At 47.1% G+C, this 26317-nt stretch overlaps 2 protein-coding genes across 3 annotated transcripts in view; both read right to left on the bottom strand.

The window, feature by feature from the left end:
- Mipep (mitochondrial intermediate peptidase) overlaps positions 1–17947 on the bottom strand; it is a 125466-nt gene extending 107519 nt beyond the window's left edge. The window contains exons 1-5 of one of the 2 annotated variants that reach the window (XM_087586646.1): positions 17654–17947; positions 15358–15531; positions 14744–14832; positions 12350–12436; positions 6958–7021 (exon numbers count right to left, since the gene is read on the bottom strand). In XM_087586646.1, coding sequence (XP_087442772.1) covers positions 6958–7021; positions 12350–12436; positions 14744–14832; positions 15358–15531; positions 17654–17836 — 597 coding nt within the window. In that variant the 5' untranslated portion in view covers positions 17837–17947. 2 annotated transcript variants of the gene reach the window in all.
- Positions 17948–21164: 3217 nt separating this feature from the next.
- The window catches only part of C1qtnf9 (C1q and TNF related 9), an 11816-nt gene continuing 6663 nt past the window's right edge, over positions 21165–26317 (bottom strand). The window contains 2 exon segments of the mRNA NM_001191891.2: positions 21165–22137; positions 25225–25287. Of these exon segments, the coding sequence (NP_001178820.1) occupies positions 21365–22137; positions 25225–25287 (836 nt within the window). The 3' untranslated portion in view covers positions 21165–21364.

Raw genomic sequence — 26317 nt, 5'->3', positions numbered from 1 at the left:
AAAGTGAGCACCTCAGAGAAGAGTAAGACCTCAAAGAATGAGCACCTTAGAGAAGATGAGCACCTCAGAGAAGAAGTGAGCACCTCAGAGAAGAGTGAGCACCTCAGAGAAGAAGTGAGCACCTCAGAGAAGAGTGAGCACCTCAGAGAAGAGTAAGCACCTCAGAGAAGAGTAAGCACCTCAGAGAAGAGTGAGCACCTCAGAGAAGAAGTGAGCACCTCAGAGAAGAGTGAGCACCTCAGAGAAGAGTGAGCACCTCAGAGAAGAGTGAGCACCTCAGAGAAGAGTGAGCACCTCAGAGAAGAGTGAGCACCTCAGAGAAGATGAGCACCTCAGAGAAAAGTGAGCACCTCAGAGAAGAGTGAGCACCTCAGAGAAGAGTAAGACCTCAGAGAAGAATGAGCACCTTAGAGAAGATGAGCACCTCAGAGAAGAAGTGAGCACCTCAGAGAAGGTGAGCACCTCAGAGAAGAAGTGAGCACCTCAGAGAAGAGTGAGCACCTCAGAGAAGAGTGAGCACCTCAGAGAAGAGTGAGCACCTCAGAGAAGAGTGAGCACCTCAGAGAAGATGAGCACCTCAGAGAAGATGAGCACCTCAGAAAAGAGTGAGCACCTCAGAAAAGAGTGAGCACCTCAGAGAAGAGTAAGACCTCAGAGAAGAATGAGCACCTCAGAGAAGAATGAGCACCTCAGAGAAGAGTGAGCACCTCGGAGAAGAGTGAGCACCTCGGAGAAGAGTGAGCACCTCAGAGAAGAATGAGCACCTCAGAGAAGATGAGCACCTCAGAGAAGAGTGAGCACCTCAGAGAAGAAGTGAGCACCTCAGAGAAGAGCGAGCACCTCAGAGAAGATGAGCACCTCAGAGAAGAGTGAGCACCTCAGAGAAAAGTGAGCACCTCAGAGAAGGTGAGCACCTCAGAGAAAAAGTGAGCACCTCAGAGAAGAGTGAGCACCTCAGAGAAGAGTGAGCACCTCAGAGAAGAGTGAGCACCTCAGAGAAGAGTGAGCACCTCAGAGAAGAGTGAGCACCTCAGAGAAGAGCGAGCACCTCAGAGAAGAGTGAGCACCTCAGAGAAAATGAGCACCTCAGAGAAAAGTGAGCACCTCAGAGAAGAGTGAGCACCTCAGAGAAGAGTAAGACCTCAAAGAATGAGCACCTTAGAGAAGATGAGCACCTCAGAGAAGAAGTGAGCACCTCAGAGAAGAGTGAGCACCTCAGAGAAGAAGTGAGCACCTCAGAGAAGAGTGAGCACCTCAGAGAAGAGTGAGCACCTCAGAGAAGAGTGAGCACCTCAGAGAAGAGTAAGCACCTCAGAGAAAAGTGAGCACCTCAGAGAAGAGTGAGCACCTCAGAGAAGAGTAAGACCTCAGAGAAGAATGAGCACCTCAGAGAAGAAGTGAGCACCTCAGAGAAGAAGTGAGCACCTCAGAGAAGAAGTGAGCACCTCAGAGAAGAGTGAGCACCTCAGAGAAGAGTGAGCACCTCAGAGAAGAGTGAGCACCTCAGAGAAGAGTGAGCACCTCAGAGAAGATGAGCACCTCAGAGAAAAGTGAGCACCTCAGAGAAGAGTGAGCACCTCAGAGAAGAGTGAGCACCTCAGAGAAGAGTAAGACCTCAGAGAAGAGTGAGCACCTCAGAGAAGATGAGCACCTCAGAGAAGAGCGAGCACCTCAGAGAAGAGCGAGCACCTCAGAGAAGAGTGAGCACCTCGGAGAAGAATGAGCACCCAACAGGTTTAGGTAAGCGGCTCCGGTTCACCTGCAACAGAGCGCTTAAAAACAGGGCACGGGGCATGCACTCAGTATAGCAGGAGGACCACTGGCTTAAAAATGGAAGAGGAGTGGGTAGGCCGAGGCCTGAGAGGCAGAGCTGCATCTTCTGCACCATGACCCAGGTGTGTGGCACATGGAACCCGTTCCTTGGTCAGGTGTGTCCACACTGGTACTGGCACAATCATTAAGTTTTAGCTTGCAGTCACACTCTAGAACACAATTTCTGGAGAGAAGGAGTTCCTAAGGTTCACGGTCAAAGGAGTCACGTCAAATAATTAATTAATTAATTGAGACAGTCTCATGCAGCCCAGGCTGGCTACGTGTGCAGCTCAGGATGAATTTAGACTTCTGCTCCGCCTGCCTCCAGCTCTCCCCCACCACAGCTCCACTGAATGATGAGATTGCAAGCCTGCACCATCATCCTTGGTTATGCAGCGCTGAGGCTTGAACCCAGGGCCCCATACATGCTGGGCAAACACTCTGCCCGCTGAGCCTTAATCCCAGCATACAGCACAGATAGTCTAAGATGAAACGTAAATTGTATCCATGTAGGCTCTGAGGCCAATGAGAAAGTGCCCAGGGACGTTCTTTCAGTTCTTCATCAGGAAGAAACAAGTCAGGCTTCAGACTGGGCTTCAGGTGAGTCATGTGACGTGCCCTTAAAGAATTATTAAGCCACACCTTTTTCAGACAAACCTATAAGATGTAAATGTGTACTTGACAAGAAGCTGAGAAGGACTGGGGTGGTGTAGCTCAGCACAGAGCCTGAACTTGGTCCTCAGCACTGTACAAACTGCATGCAATCCAGCACCGAGGAAATGGAAGCGACCTCATCAACACAGGGAGCCCATGCCATCCTGGGCTATGCAAGACCCTGTCTCAAAAGCTAAAATACATCAGCTATGGCAGTACACACATATAATCCCAGTCCTGGGGGATGTGGAGACAGGCATTTCAGTGTTCAAAGTCAGCCTGAACTCACCGACAGTTAAATGCCAGCCTGTGTGTATAACAAGACTTCAGTATCCAAAAAAGTCAACATAGAATAGTGCCCTAAAGCTTCAATATGGAAAATGCAAACTTTACTGGGAAAAACTGGTTTCCAATACCTTCTGTCTTAATGCAGACTCCTCTTGCAGCTGTATTGCCACCTTGTGGTTATCAGTGGAATAACAAAAATGATGAATGGTGTCTAAAAACTATAGTTCTGAAATTTTTCCCAAAGCCTTTTTATAAAAAAAGGTAAATCATAACGTAATAAAATTAATCATCCCCCAAATTTTATCAAGAGTTAAAGCCTCTGGAAAAATCTAGTTCACTTTCTGACTGTAGCTATGTTCCGAACATATCATTCCATCATTTCAGAACAATCTAAACACCCTGTGAAACTACTCGAAACACTTAAAGCAAACTGTTAATTTCAAACTCCTAAGTCATATTCATGACTTAAAATAAACTGAAAACTGGCAAACACAGAGGCCCACGCCTATAGCTGCAGTTACTCGGGGAAGAGGGAAGCAGATGTGCTGGAGTTCAGGAGTTCAAAGCCAGCCCAAGGACGCAGCAACACCCTGCCTCAAAATTGACCAAAGCAAACCTGGAAGAACATAAGCCTTTGCGGTATGAAAATTATGTCCTGTCGGTGGGCCGCCTCCAGAACCTCCCTTCCAAAGTAGGTGATGTCAGCCCTGTCCCGGGGGCATTTGGAAGAGCACACAGGAGCTGCAGAGAAACACTGACTTGTCTCCTGCATCTTTAATGCTGACAGCCCCTGAGGTCACTTGGTGAGAAAGAGCGGGTATGCTACAAGGATGTGCGTGCTGGGGGTTGGGGATTTAGCTCAGTGGTAGAGCGCTTGCCTAGCAAGCACAAGGCCCTGAGTTCGGTCCCCAGCTCCGGAAAAAAAAAAAAAAAAAAACAAAAAAAACAAAGGATGTGCGTGCTGGGTTAGAATGGCTGTGGCTGTGTTAGGGGAACTGAACATAAATGTCAGTCAGTGCACGTTCAAACGCAGCTTTAACGAACATTCTGTACAATGGAAAGCTGTGCACAGCAATGTTACCTCGCAAGTTAACAAAGCAGGATCTGGGTGGGACCGTACTCAGTCGGATGAGTGCTAGCCTGGCATGCAGGAGCCCTGGGTTTGATCCCAGCACCTCTTAAAGCTGGCATAATGGAGAAGGTCTACGTCACTAGCGCTTGGGAGATGGAGGCAGAAAGATATTCTCGGCTGCACAGAAAGCTCATCGGTAGCCTGTGATTCATGAGACCCCATCAAGCTAGACTGTAATACGGGACACCCCATCGCTTACCAACAAGCAAGCAGAAGACGTCAAACTCAGTTAACGGTGACTAGCGTGTCAATGATTCGTCTTACAGTCATGAGGTAATTTACTGAATCTAAAACAGGTATACATGAAAAACACACACGATCTCCTGGAGATCCAGCTCAGTGTCAGAGCACTTCGGTAGCATGCATGAGGCCCTAAATTCAACCCCCAGCACTGCAGATGACAGACATGTGATTTCTCCATGTGCCGAAATCCCAAGCATCTGGGAGGCTGAAGTGGAATAAACATGGGTTTGAGGCCAGCACAAGCTACACAGTGAGACCTTACTTCAAGAATAAAAAGCTAGGGGTGGTGGCTCAGGCATGCAACCCTCACATCTGAGAGCTCTAGAGCAGCTCAGGCTACAGAGCAAGATCGTGTCCCAAGGAACAAAACCTAACAAGTCTGTGGCTTACTGATTGCTCCTCAGGCCTCTGGGGTCACCAGCTTTTCATCATGAAACAGACTCTCAAAGGCACTATGTGGGTATGGGGAGAAGCCTGCTTTACTGCGGCAAATGATTGGAGGCGTTCCCTGTCATGGCTGAGAAGAGAGGCGTCTCAGCCAGCCGGCTCATCTAGTCAGTGTGAGATGAGCTTCAGGGAAAGAGCACTGTGGTGACTCCACACTTTCTGGGGTGACTCAAACAGAAGTAGTCTAAGTCATCGAAGAAATGGTCTGCTGCTGAAAAGGTGTGCACCTCAGGCAATGGAGCGCTGCCGAAGGGACCTGACTGAAAGATATCCCAGACTTGGAGGCAAACCACGAGTTACTTGCTGAGTCCTGACAGATGGGCCCACGGGTGATCGAATGAACCCACTATGGTTGATTAGCCAGGAGCAGTGCCTCACACAAGTGATCCCAGCACTCAGGAGGCAGAGGCAAGAAGAGCACCATAAGTTCAAGGCCAGACAAAGTGGATACAGTGTTGCAATAAACAAAACATCAAAAATTAAGAGAGGGCTGGAGAGATGACTCAGTGGTTAAGAGCACTGACTGCTCTTCCAGAGGTCCTGAGTTCAATTCCCAGCAACCACATGGTGGCTCACAACCATCTGTAAAGAGATCTGATGCCCTCTTTTGGTGTGTCTGAGGACAGCTACAGTGTACTTGTATAGAATAAACAAATAAATCTTTAAGAGAGAGAGAGAGACAGAAAGATAGAGACCTCCTATTTTTCAGACAGGGCATAGAAATGCTCTGTGGTATAGATTAGTGCGAAGACACTCCAACCTTGGCAGCAGAATAGTCCTGCATTGCGTGGAACCTATGCACCTCCTCCTATCAACTCCGGAACATCCCTCGATCACTTAGGACGTATAACACAATGTAAAGGCCAGGTGAGAGCACTAAAGCCGCTAGAAAAGTCTGCTCTCAGCTCAGTGCAGACACACTGTTTTCTGAACGTTTTTCATCTGCCCTTGGTTGATCCAGAAGAGAAGCCTCAGGCCCAGAGGTCCCAAGACGAAATTCTGATAAACTTCTGTCCCTAGGTAAATAGCTTTGGATTCCCTACTTTTATTAGGATGGAAAGAGCTATCTTTAAAAATAATAATAACTGGACTGTGGGCAAGCAGAGGAGGCCATGGGGAGCCACTCTGGACGGCATCTGGTCACTTCTCCTGCCCAACACTGAGCTGCTACCCACACAAGGGACTAGATTGGCAGAGCATCCTATTCTTGGGACAGCAGCAGCCAGTGTGGGGACTCCCAGCACTAAGGCTGGGAGCCTTAGCAAGTTACTTTGTTTCTGCCCCTGTGAAACAAGAGGCTGGGAGATGTGCCAGGCCCTCATCCAGAGAGAACACTTCAGGTCACAACAACACTGCCTGCTGCCACAGTAAGTGTGTGGATGCTCCAGGCTCGTCGAGTGTGAACACACACCTGTGTCATCAGTCCACCTAGTCCCCATCTCAGCCGCATTCCATGATACCTACAACATTCGAGCTGGGTTGTCACTTCATTTTGGATTAGCAGGAGTGACGGGCCAGCTTCCAGAGAGCACTACAGTTAGATACCACCCACAGAAGAATTTTATGACAAGTGAAAAAGTCCTTAGAGTTTACTAATACCCAGTCAAGTGATACCCAAGGGCTCTGGCAACTAAATATTATTAACAACACTGGCCAAAAGCAGCTGGAAGCCTGGTATGGTGACATATGCTTGTAATACAATAGGAGGTGAAGGGAAGAAGGTCAGGAGTTCAAGGCCAGCCTCTGCTACATAGCAAGTTCTAGGCCGATCTGGTCAATAGGAAACCCTGTCTTCAGAAAAATAAAAAAGAGCTGACGATAGAGGCCAGCTGGTGGAATGCTTGCCCTGGTTCAATGGTTCAGTGCCCTGGGCTTAATCCCTAGCACAAAGCCTTGAGCAAGATGAGAAAGGCAAGTACATCTTCAACTACAGAGCAAGATCAAAGCTATCCTGGGCACAGAAGACCCTATCTCTAAATAAACAGGTAGAGAGGTAAGTAGGTAAGCAGACGGACAGATAAATAAATGTGCCCCCATGTGCTGTCACGCACCTTTAATCCTAATACTCAGGACGAAGAGTGAGTTTGAGGCCAGCCTAGTCTACATAGCAAGTTCCAGGGCAGCTGGGGCTACATAGACCCTATTTGAAGAAAGAAAAGACTTGGGTGGAGAGATGGTTAAAAAAGAGAGATGGTGGGAGTCGGAACTGGTTCCCAGCACCCACATGGTGGTTCCAAACCACCTGTAACTGCAGACCCAGGGGCTCTTACCCTCTTCCTACCTCCAAGGCCACACATGAGGTACACATACATACATTCAGGCCAATCTGTGCATAAGAGAAACAAATTTAAGAGCATGTTTTAAAAGAAAAAAAGATTTACCTTTTCTTCATCTAGATGGATTCCACTGATTTCAAAATCAAACATAAATAGTTCGGCTACTCGCCTAAAATAAAAGTGAGCAAAAGTTACAAAAGTTCATTAAAATTACAACCAAAAATCAGTCTTTATGTTCAAATCAGGATTCTAACACTTATTATTAAAGGGAACTACTTCAACACAGCCACAATTTGTTTCTTTGTCTGAAACAAGAAATTTAGTATCTCAGAAGCAGGCACGGTACCCAGCTGACTGAGAGTCCCTACTGGCTGTCATGTCAGCGTTTAACCTGATGAAGCTGGGAGCCTAGCATCCTAGTTATTTCCACTCCATCCAAACCCCAGTAACTAAAACCAGGGTCAGTTCACACTTGGACAGCTTCCCAAGGACCCCGGCGTGGACTTCTCAGTGTTTCTTCCAACCGGTGCAGCAGGCCAGCTTCTCTCTGATGCTGTGCCAGAAGTGAGCATCGTGACTGGAGAGAACTGTGCTTTCCTTTTAGTCTGTCTTCAGGCTTGAAGCCAATTAACAATGTTCCTGTCAATGCCATTTTTTTTTAGTTGCTTTTGTTTCTAATGGTAGATTAATGAAGCATTTAATATATTCTTCTGGCTTGGACTTTCAAAAGTGAATATATTTATTTTCCTGATTATTATATCATGTAATTCTACTTAGTAATGTATTCCTGTTTTTGTTTTAGAAAATAGGATCTTGTTCTACAGTTCAAGCTAGCTTCAAACTTGTGATCCTCCTGCCTCAGCCTTTGGAGTCCTGAGATTATAGGGGAGTACCACCATACCAAATATATCTTGAATGAACAGAATTAATATTATTCTAAACTTCTTCACACGTGGTCTCCCCATGGTACTGGGATCACACACAGTGTTGTACATACACTACGCAGGTTCTATAGCAGTAAGCTGTTCTCAAATCAAGGTCTTCTAGATGTCTAAAACTTCAAGGACCTTACTAGGCATCTGAGAAGCCTATACTTCCAGCCCTCCAAAAAGAGGAGAGACAGGAGGATTGCAACTTTGAGCAATGCTGGACTAATAGGGAGTTTTAGAGCCTGACTCAAAATAATTAATAGGTCCCATTAACAATGCAGCCATTTGCATGCTTTCATAAACAATGCAGAACACTCCACAGGGTCCCCAACTGTCCCATGACCCACCTCACACCACGGGGTCCCCAACTGTCCCATGACCCACCTCACACCACGGGGCCCCTAACTGTCTCATGAAGCACCTCACACCCTCTTCCTTTCCAAAGCACTGTAAAAACAGCTCTTTTTTCTTAAATGTTTCTGTTCTTTCCTGATTTGCTTTTAATGTTATGTGCATTGGTGTTCTGCCTGCATTTATGTCTATGTGAGGGTGTCAGATCCCCCTGGAGAGCTGTGAGCCACCGTGTGGGTGCTGAGAATTGAACCCAGGTCCTCTGGAAGAGCAGCCAGTGCTCTTCACAGCCGAGCCATCTCTCCAGTCCCCAGTAATCTCTTCTTAAGCAGAAATATTTCATGGTATCGCTCTGCTATAAAAATTTATGTGCAAAGTGGTGATGGCACACACCTTTAATCCCAGCACTTGGGAGGCAGAGACAGGCAGATTGCTGTGAGTTCAAAGCCAACCTGCTCTACAGAGTAAGTTCCATAGAGTAATCCTGTCTTGGAAAAAACAAAAAACAGGGTTGGAGAGATGGCTCAGAGGTTAAGAGCACTGGCTACTCTTACTGAATTCAAATCCCAGCAACCACATGGTGGCTCACAACCATCTGTAATGAGATCTGATGCCTTCTTCTGGTGTGTCTGAAGACAGCTACAGTGTACTCATATACATAAAATAAATAAATCTTAAAAAAAAAAAAGAAAGGAACCAGATTTAGAGCTTGCACGCACTAAGCTGGACTCTATCCCTGGGCCTGCTTTGCTGCTGCTGCTGTTTTACTTTTTGCTCTGTGACAGGTCTTACAAGTTACAAGACCTTGAACCTGGATCCTCCTGCCTTAGCCTCCTGAGTATCTGAGGTTACAATTACTAAAATATCATATGTAGCTTTTAAAGAATATTCAGTCCTTCATTATCTAACTGAATATTCCAACTTAAGTATCTTCATTATCTAACTGAATATTCCAACTTAAGTAGAAAGCGCTTGCAAATACAGGATTTTTATATAAATGTTTGAGAAATCTGGCTCAAGACCTTTTGTTACTTTATCAGATGTTTTCCCAGCCTACTCTGGGGTATTCTTAACATCAAAATCATTTGCATGCAAAAGAAAACCAGTCTTTAGACACAGACTGGACAGTCAAAAACTTACAGGCTAGGAGAAGACACCCCTGGGTTTTCTTGTCTCCTGTCTAAGAGGACAGCATTGTTTCTCCACTTCAGTTGTTCTTCATGCTTCCTAGAGGCCGTGTGTGTGCACTCAGGTTCCACACACCATACCCTCCAGTTTATCCAAAGGGATGTTCTAACTTGTTCATGTAACCAGGTTCTACTGTAACTGCTTTATACTGTTTAGAAAATGTGTTTGTCATGATGTACACAAACATACAGCACAGAACCCCTCAAATTAAAAGGAGGTTGTTTTATAGGTGGACTTGTCAGAGACTTGAAAGCCACCAAATTTTCCAAGAAGGGAAGAAATAGTATAACAGACTTCCAAATGTATAGGCCCTTCTGTGGGACCCTTCTGAGGAAATCTGAACAGCCTATTTCAGAGTTTCTTCCTGTTTAGCTCCCAGGCAAGGGGTAGAGTTGTGATGGTTAGTTTTAATTGTCAACTTGATGCCTCAGAAGGTAGTCACATGAGAGACTGTCTGAATTAGGTGGGTCTGTGGAGGGCTTATCTTAATTCCATTATTGTGGTGGAAGATCTGCTTACTGTAGGCAGCACCATTCCCTAGGCAGGAGATCCTGAACTATGCAAGCGTGGAGAAAGCAAGCTGGGCACAACCATACATGCATTCACTCTTTGCTCTTTGTTCCTTATAGATGTGATGTGACCAATTCCTTCACGCTTCTGCTGCTGTCACTTCCTTGCTATGATGGACTATAGCCTGGCACTGTGAACTAAATAAGCCTTCTGTCTGCTCAGCTGTCCTTGTATTATCACAGAACAGAAAAGAAACTAACACACTCAGGGAACTAGTATTTCTAGGAATGCATCTGTAAATATATATATATATATATATATCACGCAATCTAATTCCTCATCAACTACATGAGTATACACATCATTAACTCCACAATTCTGTTCTGCCAAGGTTAATACTTTACACAGGCATGGTCTAAGATGCAGGACCTCTGGACGCCTGACAACACTCCCAATGATGTTCAAGTGTCACTATGTTTCATTTGCTTTAACTTCAAATCCTAGTTTTCTCCCAAAGCTCTCCTTTCTGCACCACTGTTCTGTCACAGTTTATTTTTTCCCAATGTACCTTTCCCTTTGTCCTTCAAATGCTCTTACTGGTGTTTCTATAAATAATTTAAAATAGGGGATGTATCCATAAGTTCTTTGTGTATAAAATAAGCTGACAGCCAACTAAAATTTGTACACCGACAACATAACAATGCCAGCTATTAAAGCTAGGTCCTAAATAACCTAGACCATACTTCGTGTTGCTACACTGAGCTAGTGCCAGGTGAACACTCACCTGGACGGTGCACACACATTCACCTTGACTAGCTTTGCTAAGGAGACAATACATGCCAAGCCTAAGATCACAGTAAACACTACCCAGACGACAGCCAGCCCCGCTCAGATCCCGAGCTTCAGGAGCAATGAGAGGTTCCTGCACATGAGCTGCTGGGTGAGGTAAGTCCCCAAGACTCTCCCCACAGTGCTCCCAGCTGAACTCCTACCTGAACTGAAAGCAAGTTCCATTCCCAGTTGGCCCCATGGAATAAGGTTGGGGTGACAAGCCACATACAGAGACAGACAAGAAGATGGAGGTAGCAAGAGGGAAACTACGTAGTCAAAGGACGTAAGTCTTCCGTAATCAAAAAGAGGATAAATAAGTAAAAAAAAAGAATAATAATAATTTTCTTTTTTTTGGTTCTTTTTTTCGGAGCTGGGGACCGAACCCAGGGCCTTGCGCTTCCTAGGTAAGCGCTCTACCACTGAGCTAAATCCCCAGTCCCAATAATTTTCTATGGTATGACACAAATATCATGAGCAAGTAAATGGTGGGCCCTACTATGCTTTCTTTATTATTACATCTCATTTATTTTACTTAGGATGTGTGCATGTGTATCTCTGTGTGTGTGCATGTGTGTATGTGCGTGTGTGTGTGCATGTGTATCTGCGTGTGTGTGTGTGTGCGTGTGCATGTCTGTGAGTGTGCGTGTGTGTGCATTTGTATGTGTGCATGTGTGAGTGTGTGCGTGCGTGTCTATGAGTGTGCGTATGTGTGTGTACATGTGTATCTGTGTGTGTGCATGTGTATGCATGTGTATCTGTGTGTGTGTGCATGTGTATCTGTGTGTGTGCATGTGTATCTGAGTGTGTATGTGCATGTGTGTGTGCATGTGTATCTGTGTGTGTGCGTGTGTATCTGTGTGTGTGAGTGTGCGTGTGTGTGCATGTGTATGTGTGTGTGTGCATGTGTGTGTGTGTGTGTGTGTGTATACACACATGTACATACCTGCCCTGGCATGACCAGGGAGGTCAGAGAATGACTGCAGCACTCAGTTTTTTCCTTCCACCACGTGGGTCCCAGGGACTGAACTCAGACCACTGGGCTTACCAGCAGATACTTTTATGTACTGAACCATCTCAGTTTATTTATCTTATAAAATCCTACATTTATCTTATATTTATCTTCATTCTACATTTATCTTATAAAAATTGTAAAGCAAAGAAATCAGGTTCCTTCTCAGGTCATATATCAAGTACTCCTGGGTACTGAGTTAGTACCAGGCTTCTTACTATGGAGAATAATTGCAATCTAATGAACCAGAGCTAATCAGTAAGGTCTTGAGAACCACCCAGCAAACCATCAATTTGCTGGTATCTCCCAATGGTGCTATGGTGGATCTACGAGCATAAAGACAGCGTGATTAGCAGCAATTTCACAGGAGGCTATCAGGCTATCATTGGGCTTTCATCTTGCAGCAATGAACAAGAGAGCAGCCTTGTAGAGCTCATCCAGTAAGGCAGAGAGATGGAAACAAATTACCAGGTTAACAAATTACCATTACAACAAATGGGTAAGAGGATGAATCCAAACAGACATGGTGTAAAGAGAAGATGTAGTGTGCTGGAGTCTCCAAGAGAGTGCAGGAGCCACGGAACACTGAGAGAGGCACACTCCAACCCAGAGGGCCAAGAGGGCTCTCCAGCCTGGCCCGCAGAGTCGGTCATTGGGGCAGGAATGAATGGATGCGTACCTGGTTTCTGCATCAAGGGAATCCATAAGCTTCTTGTCATCTAGTAATTTCTGCAGACTCTGATACAATTCCACATTCGTATTCAACCTGGAAAGACCATGAGTGGAAACGTGATTTTCTAATCCGTTTTTAAATTTTTACTCTACATCAAGAAAATGGAATTAGATGGTTGCATACAAATCTCGGGGCCCAAAACTGGCAATCAGTTTTCTGTATATTCTTCTGAACCAGCAATAACAGTCATACTCAGAAACTGTTCAGACAGCGTCTTCCAGCATTAAACTGTGAGAGATATGCCAACACTTCAGCAGGGACCGTGGTGCAGATGTCTCTGGACTGCTGTCCTCGCATAGCCAGAGGCCAGCAGGACACAGATGCCAGCTTTCTCCCGACACTCGGGGGCTGTGTCAGGGAGTAGGTGATGCAGAATGTTCCTGCTGAGTATCTTTGATTGACGGTAACTGCCTGGTCCCCTTAACATTTGGGAGGACCCACAAGAGCAGTGGCAAAAGAAACCCTCCAGCCCACCAGTCACTTCAGATCTTTAGTTGCAAATGGCCCAGGAACTAGCCCATCCTTGAGTCCCTGGTTAAGAGTAGACTGAGGGTGATGTGAAAGATACTGTCCTTCCATCAGGAACCACTAGGTGGCAGTGGTTTCTAGTCTAGGAATAGTCCCAAGGCTGGCCTGGAGGGTGCCAGGGCCCTGGAACCAGGGAGATGACAGTGATGCTGTGGGCTGGGCTGATATCGGTGCCTGGGTCATGACTCTTTGCTCTCACTCACACGAGCATGGCTAGCCTGAGTTCTACGGTACAGGGCCGAAGTCTTAAAGAAACCTTCATGGTTTCCCTTTTCTCGATTAATGATTGGTGTCGGATGAGGGACCAGCTCGCTTGAGCAACTTTCAGCAGACTGAAGCACTCTTCGTGGAGAGGTGACGATTACAGTCAAGCACTATACCAGTTCACTACCAATCACGGTTCTCCACTGGTCTCCCACAAAATGAAGAGTGCGTGGGCTTAGGACAGGCTGTATCTAAAATCAGCAGGACACAACCTTCATGGCATCCCAGATAGGTGGCCTGGCCATGCTGACTCCTTTCCTGGGCCACTCCTAACAAAAGTGCTCGCTATCCCATGGAATCCCTGTGGCAGCACGGGGTCAAGTGTCCAGATGTGGCAGGGACTGGTTTTATCACATTTGCCGTGCCTGAGGGGGACAATGTTGCTCAATGCGAGAGAAGGGATGGCCAGACTTCCCGAGATATGAAGTCTGTCCAACTAGTGAAGCCTCCTCCTCTCCAACGTGTGGTTTCTGAAACAGTCCCATGGTGTTGCCTGGCTTCTGTTTTCCCCTCATGAGCCCAGGGTAGGTGCACCCTGACACTCTCCTCAGTCTCAAACATTATCTGGCTTCGTGTCACATACCTGTGCTTCAGAACATAGTGCTGTCCACCGTGACTTCAGCTATCTCTCTGGAGCATTCATACATGGCTTTAAAACACTTCAGATCACTCCCAAACCACTTCAGAAGAACGTTCTCTCATAGCCTCCGCCCACAGCCTTCCTTGGCTTTCTCAGAGTATTAAGGTATTCCCAATCACAACACAATAAAGTCTAGAAAAGGGTTCTTCACATAAATGCATATTTGGGCCTCCTATCCTCTGGCCCACAGCTATTATGCAATTAACTAATGCCAAAATCTAGAGCTCCAAATATCCACAAAAATACTCAAAAGACTTTCCTTACTGCCCTAGTTTGCCTTCCACTGCCCTGAAAAGACATCATCAAGAGCGACTTGGGGAGGCAAGGGATTGTTTGGCTTACATGTCCCATGTCATAAGCCATCGAGGGATGCCTAGGCAGAAACTGAAAGGCAGAAGCCGAGAGGAGAGCTGCTCACACACCACAGACACTCCGTACTCCGTGACGAACACACACTGTTGTCTTCCACACCCGAGAACCACCTGCCTAGGGGTGGCACTGCTCACAGTGAACCGCGCCCTCTGCCATTCATCATTAATCAAGATTAATGTCTATAGGCCGATCTGATGGAGGCAACTCCTCAGAGGAGGTGCCCTACAAAAGCCGACCAGCACACTCACTGCCGACAGTACTGAGGACAAATCCCGCTGCATGTCCCCATGTGCCCCATGCCTCCTAAGCAGCTCATGTTTGCCTTGCTTTGTTTTTATGCACAGCAACCTGGAAAGTCGACTTCATTATCCAATTATAAAGGAAGGGAGAAGCCAGGAGAACAGTGCCAGCTGCCATGACATCCCCCCCAGCCCTCCTGCCACCTTCCTGGGCTGCTAGATCACAGCACCTCCTCCCACCCACCCTGGAAATGACAAGCACTATACATGAAGCCACCTGGGGTGGAGGGGACATACTTTTCCACCATGGTGCCAATACTTCTGCAGGCCTCCTGCGCAGCCTCTCTGAACGCCTGCTCTGGGTGTCCAATTTTCACAAAGTCCGCCTAATGAAGGGGAAAGACAAAAGCCAGAGAGTTTGATGGAGCAATGGATTCTAAGACCAATCACTATTTTGGATTCTATGTGCCATTAATCACTTTTATTGATACAAGCAATCAAATTTGGGCCTGGTTCTAGCAAGATGGCTCAGCAGGTAGAAGGTGTGGCTTGCAGGCTTGGTGACCTAAATTTTACCCATGGATCCTACAAGGAGAGGCTCCTGTGAGTTCTCCCATGACCCCATGCCTGTCCTCATACACACACATCATGGTGTGCATGCGCCTGCACACACATACATACACACACACACACACACACAGAGCATGCATACATCTGCTCATACACACACACACACACACACACACACACACACCCATACATGCATGCTCCTGCACTCACACACACATCCATGGCATGCAGGGCCTGCACTCACACACCCATTCATGCATGCTCCTGCACTCATACACACATCCATGGTATGCATGTGGCCTGCACCCTCACACACCCTTGTTCTCCATTCTAAGCCTCACCAAGTCAGCCACTCTGCAGAGGCAATCCGAGAGCTCATCGAAAATGAGGACTGTCTGTGGCCCTGGAGGTGTGGAACATGCTCGCTCTACCAGCCACTCCGTCTTCCTCAAGGCTTCCTCCTGGGCAACTTGGAATCCTTCAGGGGTGCTGAGCTCAGGAACTCCAAAAAGACCCTAAAAGTACAAAACAGCACATCTAGATAATAGCCAAAAGTACAGTTTTGTCTGTCTGTTTTACTCCCTAGAACTACTTTTGCACAAAGCCCTGATTTTGGTTGGTCTAGTGACCGCCCGCATCTACGCTCATGGGAATAGTGTTCTTTTTTGTTTCCTGTGACTTAGCCTGGAACTTCAGGCTATGCACCCCAAGTGCTAAAAGGCAGGCATATGGACATACAGGCACCTATATACACAAACAAAAACATAATTAAAAAAGGGAAGAAGGGCTGGAGAGATGGCTCGGTGGTTGCTGTTCTTGCAGAGGACCTGGGTTCTATTCCCAGCATCTAACACGGCAGCTTACAGTTGCAGGGGATCCAATACCCTCTTTTTGCACCATGGGCACTGTGCATGTGGTGAATTTACACACATTTGGGCGAAATACATAAAAAAATAAAAACTTTAAAGTCAAATTTTTGGCGCATGTAACTATAATCCCAGCACTCCTGCTCTGAGATAGAAACAAGAAAATAGCCCTTCAGAAGCTCACGAACCAAACAGAAGCAGGTAAGATAACCTAAGTATTCAGTCTAATAGCAAAACCGAGAGAGACCCTGCCTCCATAAGGTAGAAGGCAACAATTCCTGAAAGGCTGTCCTCTGGCCTGCACCTGCCAAACTTGCACTCATTCTCTCTCTCTCTCTCTCTCTCTCTCTCTCTCTCTCTCTCTCTCTCTCTCACACACACACACACACACACACACACACACACACACACACACACACACACACAATTGCTTAAAATACCGGTGAAATCAGTTCTATTTCATCCACCCAAAACCAAGGTTGTAAACTAATGATGGTTATCGTTAACATCTGTCAAGTACTGTCTGCGAGCCGGTCGTTGTTAGAAATTTTGTTAAACCTTTGAATCTTCATTTAATCCTCCCAGCCATTTTCTCATGGAGTCACAGTGCTGACAACTGAACCCATACCATACACTTATTTGTTTTCGAAAAGTAGGGAAGGCTTGAAGGAGACATAAAATTTCAGAATGTGCTAGTGTTGTTTTGTGTGGCGTGACGGAGAAACAGTGACACTATTCCCATGGGCACAGATGCAGGCAGTCGCTAGACCAACCAAAATCAGGGCTTTGCACAAAAGTAGTTCTCTGCTCAACACTAACAGGCACTTCCAACACCAACTTCATTAATACCAGCATCGTCGACCCTTATGGGTTTTGGAGGAATTTTTATATAGAAAGAACTTTTCAAATAGACAACGTTAAACACTGAGATACACCATTAAGTACAATGAAACTATATCTTTAGAAAGCTGCCCAACAACGAAAAGCTAAAAGGTAAAAATAACCCAGTGGTTCTCAACCTGTGGGTCCCGACCCACCTGGGAGTTCATATGTCAGATATTTACACTATGATTCATAATAGCAGCAAAATTAGTTATAAAATAGCAATGGGGTAATCTTATGGTTAGGGGTCACCACATCATGAGAAACTGTATAAAAGGGTCACAGCATTAGAAAGGTTGAGATCCACTGTTTTAGGACAAAATCTGAAAATGCAACGAGAGAGATCCATTCTTCTCAGTCTTCCCTGCCTTTTCCTCATTCATTATTATCAAGTGTCCAACACCACCACAGGCAGAGCAGAAATAGCCAAGCAATTCTGTCTGGTGACTTCGTAGGCTATGCAATCATCTCCAAAGAGCGACAGAAAATCTGATTTTTTTTTTCAGTAGGGTTCTGTTGTTGCTTTCTGTTTTAACACCGGTTCTTACGAAACTCAGGCCAGTCTCAGAGTCAGTTTGGAGACCAAAGGCTGCCCTTTGTACCCTTGCCTATACCCATCAAGACTGTTTTACAAGCAAGAACCACTATGCGTGGTTTAACAGGTTGTTTCAGAGTAGCTTGAAATGGACAATTGTGTGATGGAGTTTTCAACGGAAGAGTGTCCTTACAAAGCCAAGGACAAATGTGAACGCTGAAGCCAGAAGGAAAAGAAATCGAACTTGAGTAGGGGAAGGGCTGAGTGGGAAGCTGGCGGAACGGCCTTATCCCGGTGCAGTCCCCTTTCAGCGAGACGCGGAGCCCGCGCTGCCCAGACCCGCGGCACGCTCACCCGTCGCTCTCCCAACAGGTCCCACAGGTGGCCCTGGGGCTTGACGTTAAAGGCAGCGCCCACCGGGGACCAGCTAGTGCTGACGCTCCGGGCGCAGCTCCGGCCTGCGCGTCCCTGCAGAGCCGCCGCGGCTCGCCGGCCGCACAGCCGGTAGGCATACCGCGTCCCGGCTGCCAGCAGCATCCTCGGGACCCCGGCTCTGCCACGCTCAGGAAGCGCGCGCCCTGCGTTTCCAAGGTAGCAGCTTGCGCTGGGCACTCGCGTTGCAGACCCGACTGGTGCACGCTGACTCTCGTTAGCAAGAGCGTCGCCCCCCACACTTTCTGAGCAGCTCAAGTTCCGTAGCGCCCTCGTGTGTCTGGAGGAAGAAATGTCCTGGATTTGAGCTTGATAGTGTCCCTGAGAAGTCTGGTCAGTCATTGGAACTTTTTACAGGTGCCAGGAATGAATGGGAGAACTCAAGATGAGTGATGCCTTCTCAGAGGGAAGCTTAGTGGCGGCGCGTGGAAGGACACAAAAGAAACCAAAAAACCACAAGCAGTCGAAATCCATGGCACCTGTCTGCTCCAAAAGAAGTTGAAGTCACCCCCATGTTTGCACACACACCAGCTATGTAACCTGTGAACTAACTATTAGAGAATTATCATCTGTTTTGACTTCGGAAACTATTGATACCGTCTAAGGCTCTTGAAATGATATACTCTAGGGGCCTTGATTGGATTCGTTGTCTCTGTCAGTTGAAGAAGGAAAAATCTGAAGACCAACATGTAGCAGCAGAGAAATCTTAAGCATCCTGAACAGAATTAGAAGTTGAAGGAAAGTGGGTGAGGTGCGGGTTTCCAGCAACAGTCACACAGAAAAAGACTCTGCAACGGGAGACTCAGAAAGAGAAAGCTCAAAAAAAAAAAAGTCTCTTCTCAGGGGCTGTTTTTTGTTTTGTTTCATTTTGTTTTATTTTGTTTTTTAAGCCTCTCCAGAGACTCCCTCCCCTAACTTAGGATTGGACAGTTTGAAGAAATCTGGGGTAGGATTGGCCCAGAACTGTTGTGTGGCATGTCCTGACCCAGTCTTGACTTCATTGAGCAGGTCCATCAGCAATGGGGCTGGCTAGTGGGAGAGGAAAACTGTAGGTTAAGGAAGAAGTTGAGAATCTTGGATATTCGCCACCACCATTACCTAGCCATGTCCTCCTCTATCTGCCTGCCCACCAGGGAGTCTACCTAATTCCTCGTGTCTCATCACAATAGTCTAAAATCTAAATCAGTACAGATGGAACTAACCTCAATCCCACTGCAGGAATGAAAGGAGGGCAGAGACTGGGAGGCAGGGCATTGGGAAATTGTGGTTGTGCTCCCTGGGACAGTAGGAATGATGGTGCAGACTTTGGAAGGCTTGGGGAAGTCTTTCTGCAGCCCTAGCCTTCTCCAGAGGAAGGACAGTCACACCACCATGGGTCAGGGTGTAGGGTCCTGCCAGGACCACAGCTTTCTTTCAAAGGTGCAGTCGTCTCTCCTGCAGAAGGTGACAAGAAGGTGGCAGTCATATTTGCTTTATAGACACTTTGAAGGTTTTGTGTTTGCTTGACTGGTTTGTAGACAGGCTCTCACTCTGTATTCCAAGCTGGCCTAGAACTCACCATGTATCCCAGTCTGATCTCAAACTGGCAGTCTTGCCTCAGCCTCCTGAGTACTGGGATTCCAAGCAGGAGCCACCAGGCCTCGAAGGAAGGATTTCAGTATGAGAAACTCGATTTTTCCTTGAGAGATTGCTCTGGGTAGAAGTGGGAAGCAGTAGACAGAAAAGGGAATACAGTATACCAGCCTTTGGAAGGTGGGTTTGAAAGGACGGACACACACACACACACACACACACACACACAGGGGGCTGAGGGTGGGGGTGTGGAGAGGGAGAGAGAGGATGCAAGAATAGCTTACAGTGGTGATAGCGCGGTTTTTCCTCACAACAGGGTGGATGGGGGAAGCAGAGAGAGTTGAGTGCTGGTACTTAGTTCACCACTTCCTTTGCTCCTTTCTCTTCAGTCTGGATGCCAGCCCCTGACACAGTACCACTCTCTTCCAGAGTGGGTCCGTCTCTCTTCATTGAACCTTTCTGGGAAAGCTTTCACAGTAATAACAGAGGTGTGTCTCGCAGGAGCTTCTAATTTTGGTCAAGTTGACAATGAAGATTAGACATCACAGCGAGGGTTTGGAAACCATCAGAAGAAACGTGTGCATTCCAGTGAGCATATGAGTTGTGGATACATGTGGACAACTCACCATCGCTGCCAGGTACCCAGGTGGGCAGGAAGGAAACCTGCCTGAAACGCATCCAAACAGCCCTGCTGTGAGATTACATAAAGAAGTACAGTGTTGTGGCAAGACTGGGCGTTTCAAACACTAGGATTTTCCCTGCTGGGTTTCACACTGGCTTGGAACTCCTGGGCCCCCTTTTTCCTTTCCTTGTCTCTCTTTAATGGGCAGCTTATGCCTAACCTACCGCTGTATTTTGAAAGCAAATAACTTGTCTGACTAAAGATTTCCATCTCGCTAGATTCTGCCCAGGATGTATCACATAATGGGTCCCTCCTGCTATGCCTACTCGGCCATAACCCCAGCTCACTTACGGTTACGTTTCCCTAGCATCAGAAATAATATGGCCCTTACAGCAGGAAGGTGACATCAGAACTCTTCCCACCACACATGAACAAAGGATGTCCTGGGTAAGGGAATGGTGGTATGTTACCGACATCCTAACAAGCAGGCTGAGGATAGCCTGTGGCAGAGCACTGGCCCAGCATGCACAAACCCTGGGCTCCATCTCCAGCATGAAAAATCAATCACAGCATACAGGACCACTGCTTATTCCTTTACTCGTTAAGAGAGTCCAAATTACATACATACAACTGTGGCAACGCATTATGATGAAAATATCCCTAATGTTATTGTGATGATTTGAATGAGGATAGTGGGATAGCCCCCATAGGCTCATGGGGCTTGAATGCTTGGTCTCCAGTTCCTGGAACTGTTTGGGAAGGATTGGGTGTGACCTTGTTAAAGGAGATGTGTCAATGGGATAGGCCCTTGAGGTTTGAAAAGCCCATGACAGATCCAGTCTTTCTCCTCCTCTTCCTCCTTCTCTTCTCCCCCCACCCCCCCTCTCTCTCTCCTTCCCTTTCCCCTCCCTCACTCCACTTAATAGTGTTTGTTTTCTGGATCAGTTGGGAACACTTGGAGTCAGTGACTTAGTTCCTTGTTAAAGATGTCTATGAAGTATCCCTCATCCCTCCCTCTGTGGGTTGCTTTTTGTGCTGCTCAATAAAGGAGAGAGCAAAGCCCTTTGTTGGGGACAGAGACAAATTCACAAGACAGTCTTCAGGCAGGCACGGATTCAGACTCATACATCAGACCGACAGGGGATGGAAGACACAGAATTCAGGAGCTAGAGAGTTCAAATCTGGACCCAGTCTTTGTTTAGTGACACCATGGGGAAGCCTTCATGGAACACGGATACATTGCTGGTGAGTCTTAGTTTATTATTCACGGGTTCAAATGACGGAATCTGCGGGATTAACTTGTCGTGTGTACACTTTAGAATCGATGCAATAACTGGAGGAATGGATGTAGTCACATCCTACCCTCGCCAAGCTGGTTCTGTGGGCACCACATTCACCAGTGGAGCCCTCCATGAGGCCCACGTGCAGAGTCCTTTGTGTCAAGAGCTGCTGAACAGAAGGAAGCCCGTGAATGTGGTATCGTCATCCTCATCTGCAAATAAGCCATTGAACCTCTCTCCTCCTGTCACCTGCATCCACACTTCGTCCCCGAGCTTCAGTTCCAGCACGATGCCACCAGACGCCTGGTCCTCAGAGCTCATGTAACCGTCCTTGGTATGCAGGACTTTTACCCCATTTTTGACCAAAGATACCTGCACGTTCCTGGAGAACACGGTGATGTGGTAGGTAAAGTAATAGACGCCCGCCACGTGGCAGGTGAATTTTCCCGTCGCTACATTGTAATGGTTCTGTTCATTGTATAGGATCTTATCGAATTTAATGGGCACATCTGGGGGAGGGAACTTACTGATCACCGTGAGCCCCACAGTGAAAGCACTCTTGGGCACCATGGGAGCCTCACCAACTTTCCCCTTCTCTCCTCGATCGCCTTTCCAGCCTCTCATTCCCCTGACTCCTGGCTCCCCCTGGGGGCCCATGGGTCCAGCTTCTCCCCTGGGACCTGGTTTGCCAATAGGGCCCACTGGGCCAGGTAAGCCCTTGGGACCCAAAGGCCCGGTACTGCCCATTAGTCCTTCCGGTCCAGTGGGGCCCACCTCGCCTTTATCCCCCTTCTGCCCCTGAGGGCCAGTCTCTCCCGGTAATCCTTGCTCTCCTGTAGGACCAATGGATCCCTTTGGGCCATGTTTCCCTGGAGATCCTCTGGAGCCTGGATCACCTTTGATGCCTTTTGCTTCAACTCTTCCATCTGCTCCTGGATAGAGGAAGATAATGAAGAGACGGTTTAGAAAACATTCCCTCATGAGAAATGTCGGAGTTTTTGTCACTAAGCATTTGATTGAGACAAAGAAGGGTATGGGTTCAAGATTTGCTTAGAGTCTGAAATTTCAAAAACTCAAATTTTATGCAAGGCAATGTACATGTAAACACATAATGGGCACAAACACAAACACACAAACACACACACATATACACACACATACATATACACACACAAACACACATACACACATACACACACATACACACATACACAAACACACACACATACACACACATACACAACACACACATACACACATACACACACATACACACACATACACACATACACAAACACACACACATACACACACATACACAAACACACACATACACACATACACACACATACACACACATACACAAACACACACATACACACATACACACACATACACACACATATACACACACATATACACACATACACACATACACAAACACACACAAACACACACACGTATACACACATGTACATATATACACATACACACAAACACACACATACGCACACATACATACACACATACAAACACATACACATACACACACATACATACACACATACAAACACATACACATACATACACAAACACACGCACACACACAACTATGAGTTTTTTGTTTTGTTTTTGGGGTTTGGGGGGTTGTTTGTTTTGGGGACAGTCTTATATAGCCTAGGATGGCCTCAAACTCACTATAGCTAAGGACAACTATAGTCAAGGATGACTGGATGGTCTTGAACTTCTTTTCCTCCTGCCAGTGCTTCCTGGGTGCTGGGACTGTGCCTCTATCTGCCACTCCCAGTTTATGCAGTGCTGGGAATGGAACCCAGGGCTTCAAGGATGCTAAGTAAGCACATTATGGACTGAGCCACATCCCCAGTCTCCAAAAGTACTCCTTAGTTAGTGCCAGGGCCCCTATGAGCAATGACAGCTGTACCACCAGAGTGACCCATGTCAACCCCAAAACAAGGCCACCCTTGGGACAAGCATGAGATGGACAATATGACAAGGAGCAGGTCAACTAAGCTGCTGAGTAATGGGACTTCAGTCCTCCGGGGAGTGACAGTCCCTTAAGATGTGGACTTGCGCCACACACGTCATCATCTGTCCCTGAGGATTTATGAGCAGTCAGTGTTGGATGTGAGGGACACCCACTTTCTGGGGTAGTTGCTTATCAGTAAGGGTCACCTGCTCCTATAAGCACACACTCACCGATGCACTGATGAACTCTCCAATGAACACACTGGGTCTCACACACACACACACACACACACACACACACACACACACAAGAGGAGAAGCAACAGCAGAAGAATAGGCTCGGTGGGACTGGCAAGGGAGGGTAATGCGACGAATGTGATTGAAACATCACATACACATGTGAGGATGTTGTAGTGGCCATTCCTGGTTGTCAACTTGACTATATCTGGAATGAACTACAATCCAGAATTGGAAGGCTCACCTTTGATCCTGCTCTTGAGGCTGGGACAATGGATCTTGGTATGGAGATCTTGAGGCATAGTGGTTATGAATCCCAGGAGACTAAGGCAAGGAGATTTCTGAGTTCAAGGTCAACTGGGACAAAGCAAGTCCCAGACCCAGGCGTGGTGATACATGCCTTTAATCTGGGACACACCTTCTGCTGGAAATTTACATAAGGACATTGGAAGAAGGAAGAGCCTCTCTTTTGTGCCTGTCTGCCTACCTTGTGGGACTGAGCCACTGCTAGATCCTTGGACTTCCATTCACAGCTGCTGCTGATCGTTGTTGGGAGTTGGACCACAGACTGTAAGTCATCAACCAATTCCCTTACTCTAGAGACTACCCATAAGTCCTGTGACTCTAGAGAACCCTAACTAAGACAGATGTCATAGTGAACTCCACTGCTATCTGTTAATATTATGTTAACAAGTGTCTTTCAAGAAGGCATGATGCAGCCTTTGCTTAGCAGGCATGAAGTTCTAGGTTTAATCCACAGTACTGGCAAAATCAAGTAAGACTCCATACTAGGCAAAAGTACATAAAATAAAACACAACTTTTGGACTTTTGGGTGCTGCTCCCCCAGGACATGGCAACACCTGCTTGTGTAGTGTCTCTGGCTGCCTTGGTACGTGGGCAGATCCCACAGCTCACAAAAAGAAGCTGAGACTAATTCGCACTTGGAGCTTTCCAGGACAAGTGTGCTGATGCGTCTGTAGCAGAGAGAGAAGCTGTGGAGGCTGTAATGGCTGATCTTACCAACTTCACTACATCTGGAGCCAACTGAAATCACGAGGCTGGGCGTGCCTGTGAGGATTCTCTTGATTGGCTCATTTGAGACAGGAAGACCCACCCTAAGTTTGGGCCACATCTGTCATCAGCTCACTATTGAAGGACGAGGGGGAAGAAGAAAGTGTTTGCTTTTTTGCCTGCTTGTCCTTATCTTTGCTGGCAAATTCATCTATCCTGCTGCTGGGCTATTCCTTTGCTGGTGCTAGCATCTACTTCGTCACAATTCCAATCTAGTCTGAAGACCAGCAGCTCTTTAGGAATTCCCCAGGACTACAGACCCAGATTGGGACAGCTGAGACATCCAGGCTCATGCACTGAATAACAGATTATGGGCCTTCAGGTTGCAGGACAACCGTTGTTGAACTACTCAGACCACAGTTTGTAATTCTCTCTCTCTCTCTCATTCTCTGTATGTGTGTGTCTCTTTCTGTCTCTCTGTGTCTGTCTGTCTGTCTCTCTCTCATTCTCTCTCTCTGCTTCTCTGTGTGTCTGTCTCTGTCTCTTGGTCTCTCTTTCTGTGTCTCTCTGTGTCTGTCTCTCTCTCTCCCTCTGTGTTCGTGTCTGTGTGTGTGTGTGTGTGTGTGTGTGTGTGTGTGTGTAATCTCTATACATTCATTCTAGCAGTTCTGTTACTTTAGAGAGCCCTGACTAATACAGTGGGTCATTCTGGGAGCACCAGACAGCTGCCATCAGCTCAGCCTCATACTAGGGCACTGTGCATGGTGAGTGCAAAGCCACTGACCTGGCTCTCCTTTCTCTCCACGAATTCCATCCTTCCCCGGCCCACCGGGATGTCCTGGTTCTCCTGGGTGAAAGGGAAAAAAGCAGACAGGAGTTGAGATTCCAATTCCAGTTTCCTGGTTGAATCTCCAGGGGTGATTGATACAGGAAGTCCTGCGGCGCCCCAGGCTACCTCTGCAGGTGAAGGTGGTGACTGTTAGCGAGTGTCCAGGGTGTTCAGTCATGTAGGATGAGAAGGTGCTGAAATGGTTGGTGACTTTCTGAGCACCAGGAGCATGAGGCAAGACAAACTAAGACATTGAGGGCCACGCTATAACTTTGTCTCAGGCTGAGGACTTGGAAGTGACCTGACTGTGGGAGGTGTTAGACATCTCTCTCATTCTGTTGCCTTCCTTACAACTCATTCTGAGAGAGGAATGGAAGGCCCACCGGATTCCATGAAACATCAGGGAACTCCATGATCTGACAGTTGGGGAAGGAAAGGCACCATAGACCAGGGATGACGGCCACTGAAAACTGTGATGGGGTCCTGCTAATCATTCACTAATAGTCTCAAGGCCAGGAGAAGGCCACCAAGTCCTTCCCTCATCTGGCAGACTATGGTGACAGCAAGCTCACAAGGCCATGGCTTACTCCAGGTTTTATCTCACTCAAATCAGCCAGGACCCTAAGATCTCAGCCTTACTGTCCTAGGTGTGCGGTGACGAGCGACTGGAATAGCCTTCAGCCCTCAGGCCGGGGGGTGACCCAGGCTGGTTTGCTCCCATAATGCCTGGTGTTAGGGAAGCTCCCAGCAAGCCCTGGATCTCACCGAATCACCGAAACTGCCTCTGCTCCAACCCCCAACCGTCTGCAGCACCCGAGCCTGACCTTCCTACCCAGCTCCTTCTTCTCTGCCCACTTCCCAGTTCTTGTATTCTGTATCATGATCTCAAAGCTTTTATGACCATACAGGCCAGAGCATGAACATCTTCCTGATCAACGGTGGATGTGTGTCATGGACACTGGGCCAACTTGTGTTGACTATATAAAACACACAGCACATCTTCAAAGGGCGGAGTAAAGAACAGCAGGTTTTCCTGCCAAGCACTGTG

Source organism: Rattus norvegicus, chromosome 15 (genome assembly GCF_021556685.1).
Source record: "Rattus norvegicus strain SHRSP/BbbUtx chromosome 15, alternate assembly SHRSP_T2T, whole genome shotgun sequence".
Lineage (NCBI taxonomy): Eukaryota > Metazoa > Chordata > Mammalia > Rodentia > Muridae > Rattus > Rattus norvegicus.
This window is presented reverse-complemented; position numbering and strand designations above follow the sequence as displayed.